The 13,495-nt window shown below is 35.5% G+C and overlaps 1 protein-coding gene across 5 annotated transcripts in view; it reads right to left on the bottom strand.

Moving 5' to 3' along the window:
- Positions 1 to 13,495, bottom strand: part of Phf3 (PHD finger protein 3) — a 74,421-nt gene that overhangs the window by 25,752 nt on the left and 35,174 nt on the right. For 4 of the 5 annotated variants that reach the window (XM_038342065.1, XM_038342068.1, XM_038342066.1 and 1 more), the window contains 3 exons: positions 9,629 to 11,351; positions 3,905 to 4,214; positions 1,178 to 1,361 (listed from right to left, as the gene is read on the bottom strand). In XM_038342065.1, the coding sequence (XP_038197993.1) occupies positions 1,178 to 1,361; positions 3,905 to 4,214; positions 9,629 to 11,351 (2,217 nt within the window). The remainder of the gene's footprint in view (positions 1 to 1,177; positions 1,362 to 3,904; positions 4,215 to 9,628; positions 11,352 to 13,495) is intronic. The other variant, XM_038342069.1, reaches the window with a different exon arrangement.

Consider the following 13,495-nt stretch of genomic DNA (forward strand, 5'->3'; position numbering starts at 1 on the left):
TGACTACACAGCCTGTCCATTGTGGAAATTTCTACAGCTGTTTTTTTATTAAATCTTTGATTAAATAATAGCTATGGATTGATGTGTTCCAAATTCATACAACAGCTCTGGATATCTAATCAATGTTCAAAGTTCTAATGATTAAAGCCACAACTTTTTAAATATTCCTTCAAGTCTTTTTCTTTCTTATCTCATTAAATGAAACTAAAATTCTATCCAATCATCCCCACTTCCTTCATCTGCCTATAACTAATCCCCTGTCAAATTCTGTGTTAACTTACTGTAAAAGTCATCTCAACTTGAACATTTTCATTATGTCTGCTGCACCTGTGCAACAAGCCACTCTCCTTTCTTTTACAGGACACTGCTATGAGTGTCCTCCTCCCTCCCTACCGGCCTACAGACCAAACTATTAAGGTCATCTTTTACTCCCAAGCACAAAATCCAAAGGTTTCACACATATTGAAAATAAACTGAACCATCTTCCATAATTTCCTTGAACCTGCCTTCTAGTACTAGCCTATTCCGAAGTCTACATACACTGCTCCTGACCTTATATCTCTCCTTCAGTGTTTTATACTCTCCAAATTTCACAAGTTATCTCCCTCCTAAATCAGTCCCCCTGGTTCTCTCTCCCCAACTGGGACTCTGCATCTCATTTCCACACTTTTTCTTAAAGCTTCTGATACCGTTTTCTTACTTGTCAGTTTCTTGTCTGTCTCCTTCCACTAATACTTAAAGGCCAGGAAGATGGGGCTAAGGTCTTCTAGCTTCACTAGTATCCCCTAAGTTTAGAGCAATGTTTTTCATTACAAATATAGTCAATTTATTTTTTATTTTATTTTATTTTTGAGACAGGGCTTCTCTGTGTAGCTCTGGCTCTCCTGCAAGTCACTCTGTAGACCAGGCTGGCTTCGAACTCAAGAGATCGACCTGCCTCTCGAGTGCTGGGATGAAAGGCATGTGCCATCACCGCCTGGCAAAAATATTTTACTTTATTATCTATTTTTTTAAGTACATTGGTAGGAGAGTGTTAAATCCCCTAGAACTCAAGTTACAGATAGTTGTGAGCTGTTGTTAACTGTCATTAAAATGTTCATTGAAAAAAAAATTTCCATGATAAACTAACCTGTAAAATAAACTAAATATATGGTACATAATTCTTAGTAGTCATTACCTGATTTTGATGCTTTTTCTACTGTGCAAGTAACAGTTGTAGATTCTTTGTGTATTTTTTCACTTTTTTCATCTGATGATCTCCGAGGTAAAACTGGTTGTCCCAACTTCCGAAGAGGAGCTAGCTGCCATTTTTTAATTTCATTATCTCTACTATCAGATGAAGATTTTCCCTCACCAGACTCCTGGAAAATGGGATTTATTTCATTAAAATGAAAACTACCACATAAGAGAAACCGCAATAATATATAAGTGGAAGAAACTAAATCTAACACACAAGCTGTAGAGAGGAAACAATTTTCAGTCATCAAACATCTGAACTGTTTTAAGACACACAAAAATAAACTGAAAAAATGAATGACAGATCAGGTGGTAAGGTCCTCAGTTGGCTGTAAAATGAAGGCAGTGACTGTGGAGAATACAGACACTGAGCATCTGCATTTGTCAGTACTTCTAAAAAATCAGTCACACTATGTCAACAAGCCATTTGTACTCCCTGGGTACCATCACTAGTACTTGCTACTTGGTTCCTAAATTGAAACTTACAAATAATTTCTAGTGAAAAAAGACTTCTCAGATAAGAGAAATTAATTACATTACACTAATCTTGAAAAACAGGGAGAATAACCATGTACAGATAAACAAAATACAAAATGTGGAAACATGATATTTTCTTTAATGTAGGAATCCTCAAAATTTTTATTTATGCTTTGCTGTGCATATAAGTGCACCACATGCATATACCATGCCTTGGAGGCTTGAAGAGATGTCAGAGCCCACAGCTCCACTGTGAGCCACCATGTGGACACTAGGCATTATACCTGGCTCCTCTAAAAAAACAGCCAGTGCTCTTAATTGCTGAGCCATCTCCCTAGCCCCAGTAACATGTTTCACTGTCACAGGTCTGGTAATAACATTCCTAGCATACAACAAAAATACAATAAATAGTTCAACACAGAAATCTGGTGATGTGAGAAGCAGACACTGTAAATTACCAGACTGATCCAAAGATTCAGGAGTTCACCATCAGCCAGGTGTGGTAGAACATGTCTTTAATAACAGTACTTGGGAACAGAGGCAAGCAGATCTGTGAGTTTGAGGGCAGCCTGATTTACATACAAGTTCTAGGACAGCCAGGACTACATAGAGACCCTGTCTCAAAAAATTTAAAATAAAACAAAAAGGGTGGACAAAGAATAGAGTTCACCATCAAAAAGAAAGACGAGCAAAGACGGGCTGAATGCGGCACACATCTATAAATTCAGACCAACTTAAAGAATTTCTGAAAACATTAACAATGTTAATGTTCTATAATGTCTTTTCAAGTAAGAAAGATAAAAAGACAATACATTAAGACATATTTCCAGATAGACAAGAAACTGTACACAAATTTAACAACCAACAGTTGTTAAATAATAATAACATATAGAAGTTTTCAGAGAACATACTGTAAATACTAATATAGCACTCAGCCATATTGTCAACTAACTTTATGTTAACCAAGAAAACCTAACTCTCCAAACATCCTGTCAGAGAGAAATGTTAAATGTCAAAAAGATTTGACAAAATGGAAATCAACCAAGATTAGACAAAAAAAGAAGTGTGTGACAGAGCTGAGTCAGTAAACCATTGAGGAGGCCATCAAGAGACGCCCAGACTCTGGTGAAATACCTTCCCTGCACAGTAGAAAGCCTGGCTGTGCTCGGGAACTGCAGAGTTCGATGCCAGCTCAACTGCAGACCTTTCTACCAGAGCTCTGCTTCCTCACCATCTTTTGAAAACAGAAGCTGCAGCTTCTCCCCAAGCAATGTGTGGCTTACTAACAGATCTAAATGGCTAGACCAAAGGCTTCCAGTGTTTCCTTCAGCTTCTAAAAATCAGTGTTTTCTTTGCCTTTTAGATGACATTTGCTTATTTATATACACTTATTGCCACTACATTTTTTTCCTCATCAGGATTCTACTATAAATCAGGAATAAGAAAAATCACTGGTAATCAAAGAAAAACTGGATAGAACAATGCACCTTTATATTTTTCTTCTTTTAAATATGTATTTTAGAATTTGTTTAAAAAATACTTTTAGAAGGCTGTTCAAAAAGTCACATTAGGGCCAGGTGATGGTGGTGCATGCCTTTAATTCCAGCACCCAGAAGGCAGAGACCGGTGGATATCTGTGAGTTAAAGGCCGGCCTGATCTACAAAGTTTGTTCCTGGACAGCCAGAGCTGTTACACAGAGAACACCCCTACCCGCTTCTAAACAAACAAACAAATAAATAAATGATAAAAAGGATCAGGGAAAATAAACCTTTAAAAGTCTACAGTTCAACAGTGGAAGTGGGAGGAGTGACTACCAAGCAAATGAAATCAAAGATTATATTTTTTTTAATTCTTAAAGAAAATATAAAATGGTTCACCTAAAAAAAAAATCAGTATTTAGATTGAAAAGTTGTTTAAAAAACTTTGTAAACATAATTTGTACTCAGTTACACAGTCACAAACACTGTAAAAAAAAAATCAAATATAAAACTACAGCTTAGCACAAAAAAGCTGAAAATGCCAAAGTCCCTATTTTTCAGCAAAATTGTCCCCCAAAAAACTTAAATTCAACTCAGTCTTATGAAAAAATAAGGATGTACATTGTAATAAACCCGAAAGAGAAGTTTTTGAAACTCATTTAGGTCCATATAAAGCTTCTGAAATAATAAATGTACTTTTTGGAAAGCTTACCCGTTTTAAAATTTTGACCTTGTGCTTTACAGTATCATTCATGTATTTGCTTTTATCATTGGCTACCATGTGCTTCGACGACCCAAGCTTTTCACACTCCATGGTTTTCTCTTCACTGTGGGCTTCAACTGTAGTTTGGTCTTCCAAAATATCTGTGTCTAATATGTCAGTCTTTTTATCTTCTTCAGCACAACATCTTACACAAACATACTCTTTGTCTTCCTCTCCCATTTGTTGTGCTTGGGAAAGACTTAAGCCAACACAGTCACCATGAAACCAGTCGTCACATCTCCCACAGCCAACCATAAACCTGAGGGGAGCAGAAAAGTAAGTTATTAAAAACAGTATTCAAGTGAAAACAGTATCTAGCTACTGCTCCTACTTTCCATGTATGCAACAGTTCAACATGAAGGAAGTTCTGAAGGAATATCCCATGAAAATATAACTTTTAAATCAGGAGAGTCTCCGCTCTAGAACAGATAGAAGACACTAGGGGATGATAGAAATGAGGACGCAAGTTGGTTTCGGGTGAAAACTAATCTCCCATAGTACAAAAACACCGTAAAAGCAAGCAAAAACAGAAACAGTGACAAGGGCAAGGTGTGAGATCTTATCCTCAATCCATCCTAGAGCTGATATCATACAGAAAACTGGGGGGTTTGACTAAAAAAATGTTTAAAAAGGAAAAAAAACATAGAAGAAAGTCTCTTTCATTCTTACTAGCCAGTATGTAACCTGAATCATTCTTCATTCTGGTCCAAAGTGTCAAACTGATTCAGCTGAAGAAATCTGTTTACTTTTGGGAGTGGGATTTCTTAGTCAATGCCCATGTGTTTGAAGTTATCACCTTATTTCCCGAAAAACAATACTCTTAACATAGACGCATTCACATTTAGGTTTTATTTCAAATGTGGAAATTTTTTTCCTTTATTGCATTCTACCTAGGAAATCACATCATGAATCAGTAGTCAAATCCAGTGTGAAGTTTTAATTTAAAAAATTGTCATTCACCTAAAGATGTGACATTTAATTTTTTAAATTTATTTTTTTTGGTTTTTTGAGACAGGGTTTCTCTGTGCAGCTTTGGAGCCTGTCTTGGCGTTGACTCTGTAGACCAGGCTGGCCTCGAACTCACAGAGATCCACCTGCCTCTGCCTCAGAGTTCTGGAATTAAAGGTGTGTGCCACCACCGCTGCCCGGTCATTCACCTAAAGAATATTTGCAACTACTTAGGAACAAAGTGGCAAATCAGACATGACCACATAAGCAGCAATACTATCAGCTCACTTGCATATTCAGATTTCATCCCCTTTTCCTCTTTCACTCCGGCAATTCATGGTATCTGAAAGACTTAGGGATAGCCTTTTATCATGTTAGCACTTTGTGGCACTGAATTTGTTAGAGTGGCACCACCAAACATGCCCTTCTTTTTTTAAAGTATGTGTGGTGGTCTAACAGATGGAATGCTGAAAATTAGCCTAGGTGACATGACCCAACTCTTAAAAACACCCAAGTTCCTATTTTCATGTTGGAAATAACAAAATTCATACATTTAGGTGTTTTAAAAGTGGTACCAAATCCATCCATTCGTCTACAGTGGCTTCTTATTCTTTTTCTCCTGTGTGCATTCCTGTCTGCCCAACTACTGCTGCTATAAGGAAACTAGTACAACTGGCCACTCATCCTCCATGGTTATGTCTGCTGCCAGTGCTGTCAGCCTTCACTTTCCCTATGATGCTCTTGGTTTGAAGAATAAGGATAAAAAAATACTTTTCTTCATAAGATGAGAGAGCATTTAAACAAGGTAACATTTGTAAGAAAGTTTCTGTTTGAGATTTTTGATGATTTTGTGATGTTTCAAATGACGTAGCTCTTCCACAGGGTAGGGATTTTGAAGAATTCTTTCATTTTTAATACCTTAATGTTCTGTCCTTACTCCATACAAAGTACACACATTGCTATTTCCTGAAACCAACTGTCTAATATAAACAGCTTTGAGATTCTGAAAGAAAACTGGTCACTTCTCTTCTACAACCACAGTTGCATTGACTTCAAGGCAAGCCTGCAATGGTTCCATCTTAAATGTCAGATTATATAACACTGTAAAGTGAAACATAACCAGGCCATCTCACTGATTTATGATCATAAAATTTATCAAATTATTTCATCACAACTGATTTCAAGTTTACTTTGGAAAGGCCTACACTCAAATGTTGATGTATTTTGAAACAAATCTCTTGTCATCTAAAGATGTGATCTTAGGTTTGCTTTTAAAAACAATGCATTAAAATAAAAACTTTCTACAAAAACAAACAAAAAAAATGGTTAAAAAAAACCAAACTCCCAGCCAGCATTTGGGGTTGTGGAGGGTGGGAGAAATCTAATATAGTCAATTACAACTGTTAACACCAATTTCTAAAGTCAATCTAAATACCATGAATTTAAAAAAAAAAAACTATTTCTATAAAGACAGGACATAAACAGGGAATGGGAGAGAAGAGGGTTAGAGATGGATGGACGAGGGACCTTTCCTTCTTCATGGCTATCATGCTGCTTTAAAGATACAAGGACAAGGGGGCAGATTTAGGAAGCAGAGCTCAGAATCCATAGCAGTGGGGCAATAAACAACTATTATTACATTTCTTGTCCTATCCTTGAATTTCTGAGTAACAAGAGAAGTTTCTTTATGGAAAATAGTAAGTTTCTGTGCAAAAATAAATTCCATAATTTAGAGTTTCTAAATCAGTTAACTCGGGTAAATCAGTATGAGTTAGTTAAGTGGAAAAATGTAGCAATACTCATTGTTTTTTCTTACTATATGTTAACATACAAACAGACAATGAAGACAAAAATCCGTTACTGAAAATTAATAGAAAGCAACTATTTCTAATTTTAATTCTTTTTGGTATGAGCCAGAAAAAAAATTCTCAGAAAACTTCAGTTGTTAAAGTAAATTATAGAATTAATTCCAAGGACACCTGCAGTCACAACAAATAAAAAGTGGTGGGTCACAAATTAACACTGAAGGTGTTACAGGTTCTATTAGGTCTACTAGGTCTACAGTTCTATTAGGTCATAGAAGCGACAGCCCAGAACGTATTATCACTACGTACAAACTCACTCTTCTAAACTGAAGATTCTATTTCACATAAACATTAAATCTCCTTAATAGTAAACCTAGTCTGCAAAGAAAAATAGTCTACAAAACTTAAAATGAGAAAACCAAAATTACTTATTCTAATGAATTATGTCCTCAGAACTAAGTGTTCTTTTCTGAATATAACACTATGAATTAATGTTGTTATGTAGACTTTTTGCTCCTTGTTTTTGAAATTTTGTCCAGTTTACAATTAGGGTCAAGAAAATGCATTACAAATTAAAGTTATAAAACATCTTCCTAACAAAGGAGGAAAGAGAAACCCAAGGTAGATAATAGGAAGAGACTAAGATAATTTCCACTCAAAATTCCTTCTAATGAAAAGGTTCTAAATTCATATTTAAGTAAAAATAAACAAAGGTCTCATATTGAATAATTTTGATACATGTCTGCATCAGGAAAATAAATTTAAGAAAAAATGTACTATATTAAAAGAACTACTGTCTCTAGAACATAAGAATGTTAGGATATTATGCCATGAAGAATTGTTCATACAAATCATAATATTCAATGGGACATATTTATAAGAAGCTAACTCCAGTTGCAATTTGTGTAAAATACTGATTAACTCTACTGTCACAAGTGTGACTAATATATAAAATCAGACACTCTATATACTTTCCTAGTAAATCTATACTTTTACATGTACATTAAATGTGGAAAGTTACAAACTGTGAAAAGCATGCTTTATGTATTCAATGAATGAAAGGACAATGTAACAGTATAGTGGTGAAGCTAATAAATAAAAACAACCAATTACTTAGGTTTCTTTATTCACAGACTGAAAAAAAATTACTGAAGGTGTCTGAAGAACTAATTTAGAAACTGTTTCCAATGTACATCATCAAGATCAATTACAGAGGGTCAACATCCCAGTCCCCCCAGCTAACATTCTAAGCTGTATTCCAGACTAAAGCAAATAAAGTCCATATTTTATAAGGCAGGTTCAAAAATTACACTAAAAAAAAAAATAACCAGAATATGTAACCTTTCCTTTACAAAATTAACTGCTGATGCTATGAAGTGACAGCCACCACTAAACTAAAGAGCTTGGGTAGATTCCTCAAGACTAGGCCATTAGACAAAATTTATCTATTAAAAAGTAACTGTAGCATACTGGACACCGGTTCTAACTCTTATGCCGAAGTTGTTGCTAAGTTTTCTAACCCATGACTCATAAACACATAAGTGCCATGAAATTTGGAAGATACGAAGAGACAAAGGGCTGGCTTTTATTAAAAGGACAAGAGAAAGCACAATTTAATCCTTAAGTCTCTGAGATCTGAAGAGTATGTTTCTTTTAGAAGATGTAAATGTATCATGAACATAAAAGCCATTAGAAATATGTAACTGGGATAAAGGTAGCATTATATTCAAACATTAGAAGAACAAGAAAATACTTTTAAAAAGTACTTCCTGACATTAAAATAGGATATGAACAATTTTAGTACATAAAAGCTGAGTCAAGAAGACCACTCCAAGATCAAGGACAGCACATGTTACATACTGAGTTTCAAAACAGGCTCTGCTACAGGCTCTGTCTCAAAACAAACAAAAAAATTTAAAGCAACTCTCTGGCATAAAATCTGATTTAAAAACCCTAAAACTTCCCCTTTCCTCTCCAATTAAAATGATGTACACAACATCATTTATTGATTGCCTCTCTAAATTCAGTGTCTTTCTTATGTGAGCTGACAGAGTAGAAAGGTAACTGTCACTTTACTTGTCCACGTTTTATTTTCTCTTTAATGTATAACTGTTGACAGAAGTCCCAAGAGCAACGTGAATACTTGCTCAGCACCACCTATAGTAGCAACTACAGTAGAAACTTCATTTCTTCTTTGTACTCTGTCAAAGAAGACAGTAAATGAAAACACACTGAGGATGGGCACTGTCATACGCTACTAGAAATGGAGTCTAAAGCAACCCATGATAATAGTAGTGGTAAAGTCAACTCTAAAATTTTCAAAGATTACAACTCACAAATTCTTTAAACTACTAAAACTTTCCAAAAACATTTTCAGTCTATTCCATAACAGATACAAAATTCATCTAGGTTGCTTTTAGTTCCCAGCTCAAATTTGTTCATTTTGAAATGATAGTGGTTGGGTTTAAAGTGCATCATTTAAAAAAAAAAAAACAGCTTCGAAAGAAAACTAGCAATTCCATTATGACCTTCACACTTTATTACTAGTTCTTCTGCAGTCAAATAAAATGACAGATAACCTCCAGTCCTGAGGCAGTATGACAATTCTGATTAGCATAAGGGTTTTGAATTTTATCAGATGCAGTAACATTAAATCATAACTGGTTACAATGATAAAACATGTACATGCATATAAGCTATTGGTCAGACTAAGCTTTTTAAAAATATCCTATGATGATCTGATTGTAAATTCAGTGGCTCCAGGTTTCTATCATTTATCCAGGAATGGTATGGGGCTTTTAGAAGTCTTGTATATCAAATAATTACTTTTCATATTAGAAAGTTATCACACTGATCTCAATCCTCACCCTACAAGCTTCTCAGTATACACATCCATACACACATACACACGCACACACACCTGTTGCCATGTGGTTTTTTACAAAACCCACATTGCTTGCTGGGAGTCCACATATATTTGCTTTCAACTGAGGAGGTTTGATCTGACCCTTCTTTTTTTACAGTAGCTATGTTGTCTGGAATGAACAAAGGTGGCTCATCCAGAGAAAAACTTCGACTGCTTCTCCTTTGGCGAGGCTGTAGGTTTTTCTCTGGTTTTTTAAGTTTCAGTTTATCCTCCTCCTTAAGATGCTCACTGCCTGGATGCTCATGCTCATCCTTCACATGGCTAGTGACCTTCACTGGTGCCTGCGGTTGAGGCTTATGGCTCTGTTTCTGGCTGGAATGCACCAAGTGTCCAGTTTGTGCAGGGTGATGAGGCTCCGTAGAGCAGCCAGAGTGACCATGAAGCTTATCACTAAGAGAATGAGTTAAAGGTTTGGAAACTTGCATTACATTTTGATCCTGTGAGGTTTTTTTCAATACAAAATGATACTGGCTTTTCACAGACTTAACCCCAGAATTACAACTCAGACTCTTTGACTCCTTATCAAGTTGTCCTTTCCTCACTTTGGCCGGCCTCTGAAAATCATGCTGGTGCTCTCGCTGGTCAGCGTTCCGCTTCACACTCTTGACATTAGGTTTAGTTCTGCTCTGAACGACTTCGTGCTTCACTGCAGCAGCTTTTCTTGGCGTCTCTGTGGTCACACTTTGTTTAGAATGAGCTGTAGATTTTAAGTGCTTAGATTTTACATTTTTGGGTTCTAAACCACTTATATCATCCTGAAGATCTGCTGTTTCATGAGAATCTATTTTAATACTTTGAGTAATATTCAACTGCTTTGAATTTTTGTCGGGAACATCACAAATAGTGTTTTCCAAAGTACTAGTTTCTGGTTCAAATGCACAAGTATCAACCTCCTCCAAATTTGATTTATTAAACTCTGTACTCTGTAATTGAACATCATTAGATCCCATGTCCTCACAATATCCTGATGTTTCCATTTGATTTCTTGGAAGACAGTCTTCAGCTTTTTCAACAATACCTACGGTATTCTTCAATTCCAAATTACATTCAGCCAGTTCATTCTTTTCTGTCTTATTTTTATCTGTACAGAAAGAGTCACTAGACACATCAGAAGATACAGGTTCCTCAGTCATCTGGTCATCTTCACAGGGTAGCTTTATCTCCTCTAATTCTTGTTCAAGTTTTCCCATTGCACCCCTATCTTCAATAGTGTCATCCATTTCACCTGAAACAAGATCATTCTGTTCATCTTCCTTATCTGAAAACTTAAACAATGGGCTATGATCACTCTTAGGTTTACATTCCATCAAAACTTCATTTTTCTTTTCTTCTATACTATCACAAGTCTCTGAAAGAAGTGGACAATTTAACTCATGAGATGGCACATTTACTTCCCCCTGGTTATCACATGTACTCTTGGGATCCAATTCAGCTTCATCCTTCATTTTAACACAAGGCGACACTGAAGAATCAACAGAAGATGCTGAGACTTCTGGCACCACATTGACTGGCTCAGCATGCCGGCTACTCCTTCTATTCTCCTTGGGGTATTCAGATTTCAGAGATGTATGAAGCTCTTCTTTACTGTGACTTCTCTCTGATGGTCTCACCCCTACTTTAGGGGTGGATACAGTCTTCCCAGGTGGCTTTTTTGTGCTTAGAGGCGCTGCATTTGAACGCTTGGCAATAGTGCTTTGTCGCAAACTTCTTACTTGTTCTATCATAAGAGAAAAAATAAAATAAAAATAAAATAAAAACTTAGCTATTTGCTGTGTGCTTTTATTTCAGTAGAGATTAGAATATATTGCTTCTTCATTCTGAACTATGAAACTTACCTTATCGTAACAGCAACAATTTACTGATAGCTACTCATGATGATCACATATACATTAATATATATAATTTAATGTTAATTACATTCATGAGAATCTCTTGAATTCTGGCAGAAGAAATAGAAATGCAAACTTCAGACTCATCTAATTTGCAATTATCTTTTCTATACAAAGTAAAAGATGGAAATCAAAGTAACCAAAATGAGAAACTATTACCACTAATAAATGCTTAAAGATTATCTCATATTCCTAAATAGCAAATATTTCTAATTATATAAAACCAAGTTATGTCCAATTGCCATTATAAGCCCAAATGCCAATAAAGTCTTAAATGCAAATGGAACCATGTATCCTAAACAATATCTGTTGTTTCAAGAAATAACTGCTAAAGACTTCCAATCTCCATTTTAATATATTTTCCTTTTACTTTGAAGCTATTTTTTTAGGTGAGACTAGTCTCCTATAGCCTAAGGCTAGCCTTAAACTCCAAGATGTCCCTTGAAGTTGATCCTCTTGCCTTCACTTTTACATGCTGAGGCTTAATAGGCTGTTAGCACAACTAAAACCCACGTTTCTGCATGCTAGGTAGGTAAGCACTCTAAAACAGAGTTACCTACAAACATCTCCAGTCCCTACACTATTCCTAAAGAAGAAATTAAAGTTTACACCAGTGTACCACATACAGACTGCCAAATGAATCAGTAACTTAATCTGAGAAAAATGTATAAGGAAAATATTTTTTTAAAAAAAAGGAAAGAAACTTCCTTAACAGTGCTCCTAGTGGAATCTATTAAATTTGATTTTCCCCCTTTTCCCTGAGTCTGATACAAATCTTCTAGAGAAAGGAAAAACACACAGAAAAAAAAAAAAAAAAACTGGGGGGAAAAAAAACACAAAAAAACCAAAAAAACAAACTTTAAAAATTCACTAAACAGAAAAGCAATTTCATTAAAATTCAAAATAGAAGCATAAAACTATACTTATCTTGTTCCTCTAAATCAACTTCACATGAATCAATTTCTTTTAAAGTTCCCCAGTCAAAATAAAATCCTACTATGCTACTGCTTTGACTCTTTCCTCCAACTTGTCACTTATCATCAGCGGATGAAACTACTGAAGAATGTCCTTCCACCTGCAGAAAATCCCAGGTGATACTCAGGCCCTGGTGTAACATAACGGCACTCTCACTCCTCAGTGTTCCATTGGGAAATAAACTATACACAGTCATCCAGTGTTTGGGACCCTTTCTATTCCCTCCAGGCCTCACATTATCTGGACATTTGGGACACACTCTATAACTTTAAAAATTACGGGCTGTGGAGATAGCTCAGTCAAAAAAGTACTTGTTATGCATGCACAAGGACTTGAGTTTAGATTCTCAACACCCATATAAAAGATGAGCAAGGAAGTCTATAATTCCAGTGCTGGAGGTAGGACAGGCTGCTGAGACTGGACCCCTGGAACTCACTGACCAACCAACCTAGTTCAATCAAGGAGCTCCAAGTTCACTGAGAGATTCTGACTCAAAACAGAAGGTGGAAGACAATGGAGAAAGACAACTGGCCTTCATATTCACACATACACACACACCCACAAATATGCGCATGCAACACAAAAAGATAAAATCAATAATAAAACAATGTATTATGAACTGTTCATTATATGCTCAGTTATTTTTAAAATAACTCCCTAAATTTTGTATCAGATGACATTTAAGTTCTGAACTCTATACATCCATGAAATGGAACCATTGAAAAACAGTAAAAAAACAAAACAAAACAAAACAAAAAAAACTTTTGGCTTTGAAGTGGTTGCAAAAAAAAGCAGCAGCTGACTCAGAAGTATTCAAATGAAATATTATTTTCTAACAGCAAACTTATCTATTCAGTGAAGGATAAAGCTACTTTTGCTTCTCTAAACTGCCTTTTTTGCCTTTCTCTAGGCAAAGTTACTCTTCTACATTAAGTATACATGTACTAATAAGTAACTGATTTTTAAAAACTAATCATATATATAATATATATTATAT

This window comes from Arvicola amphibius, chromosome 9 (genome assembly GCF_903992535.2).
Source record: "Arvicola amphibius chromosome 9, mArvAmp1.2, whole genome shotgun sequence".
Taxonomy (NCBI): Eukaryota; Metazoa; Chordata; class Mammalia; order Rodentia; family Cricetidae; genus Arvicola; species Arvicola amphibius.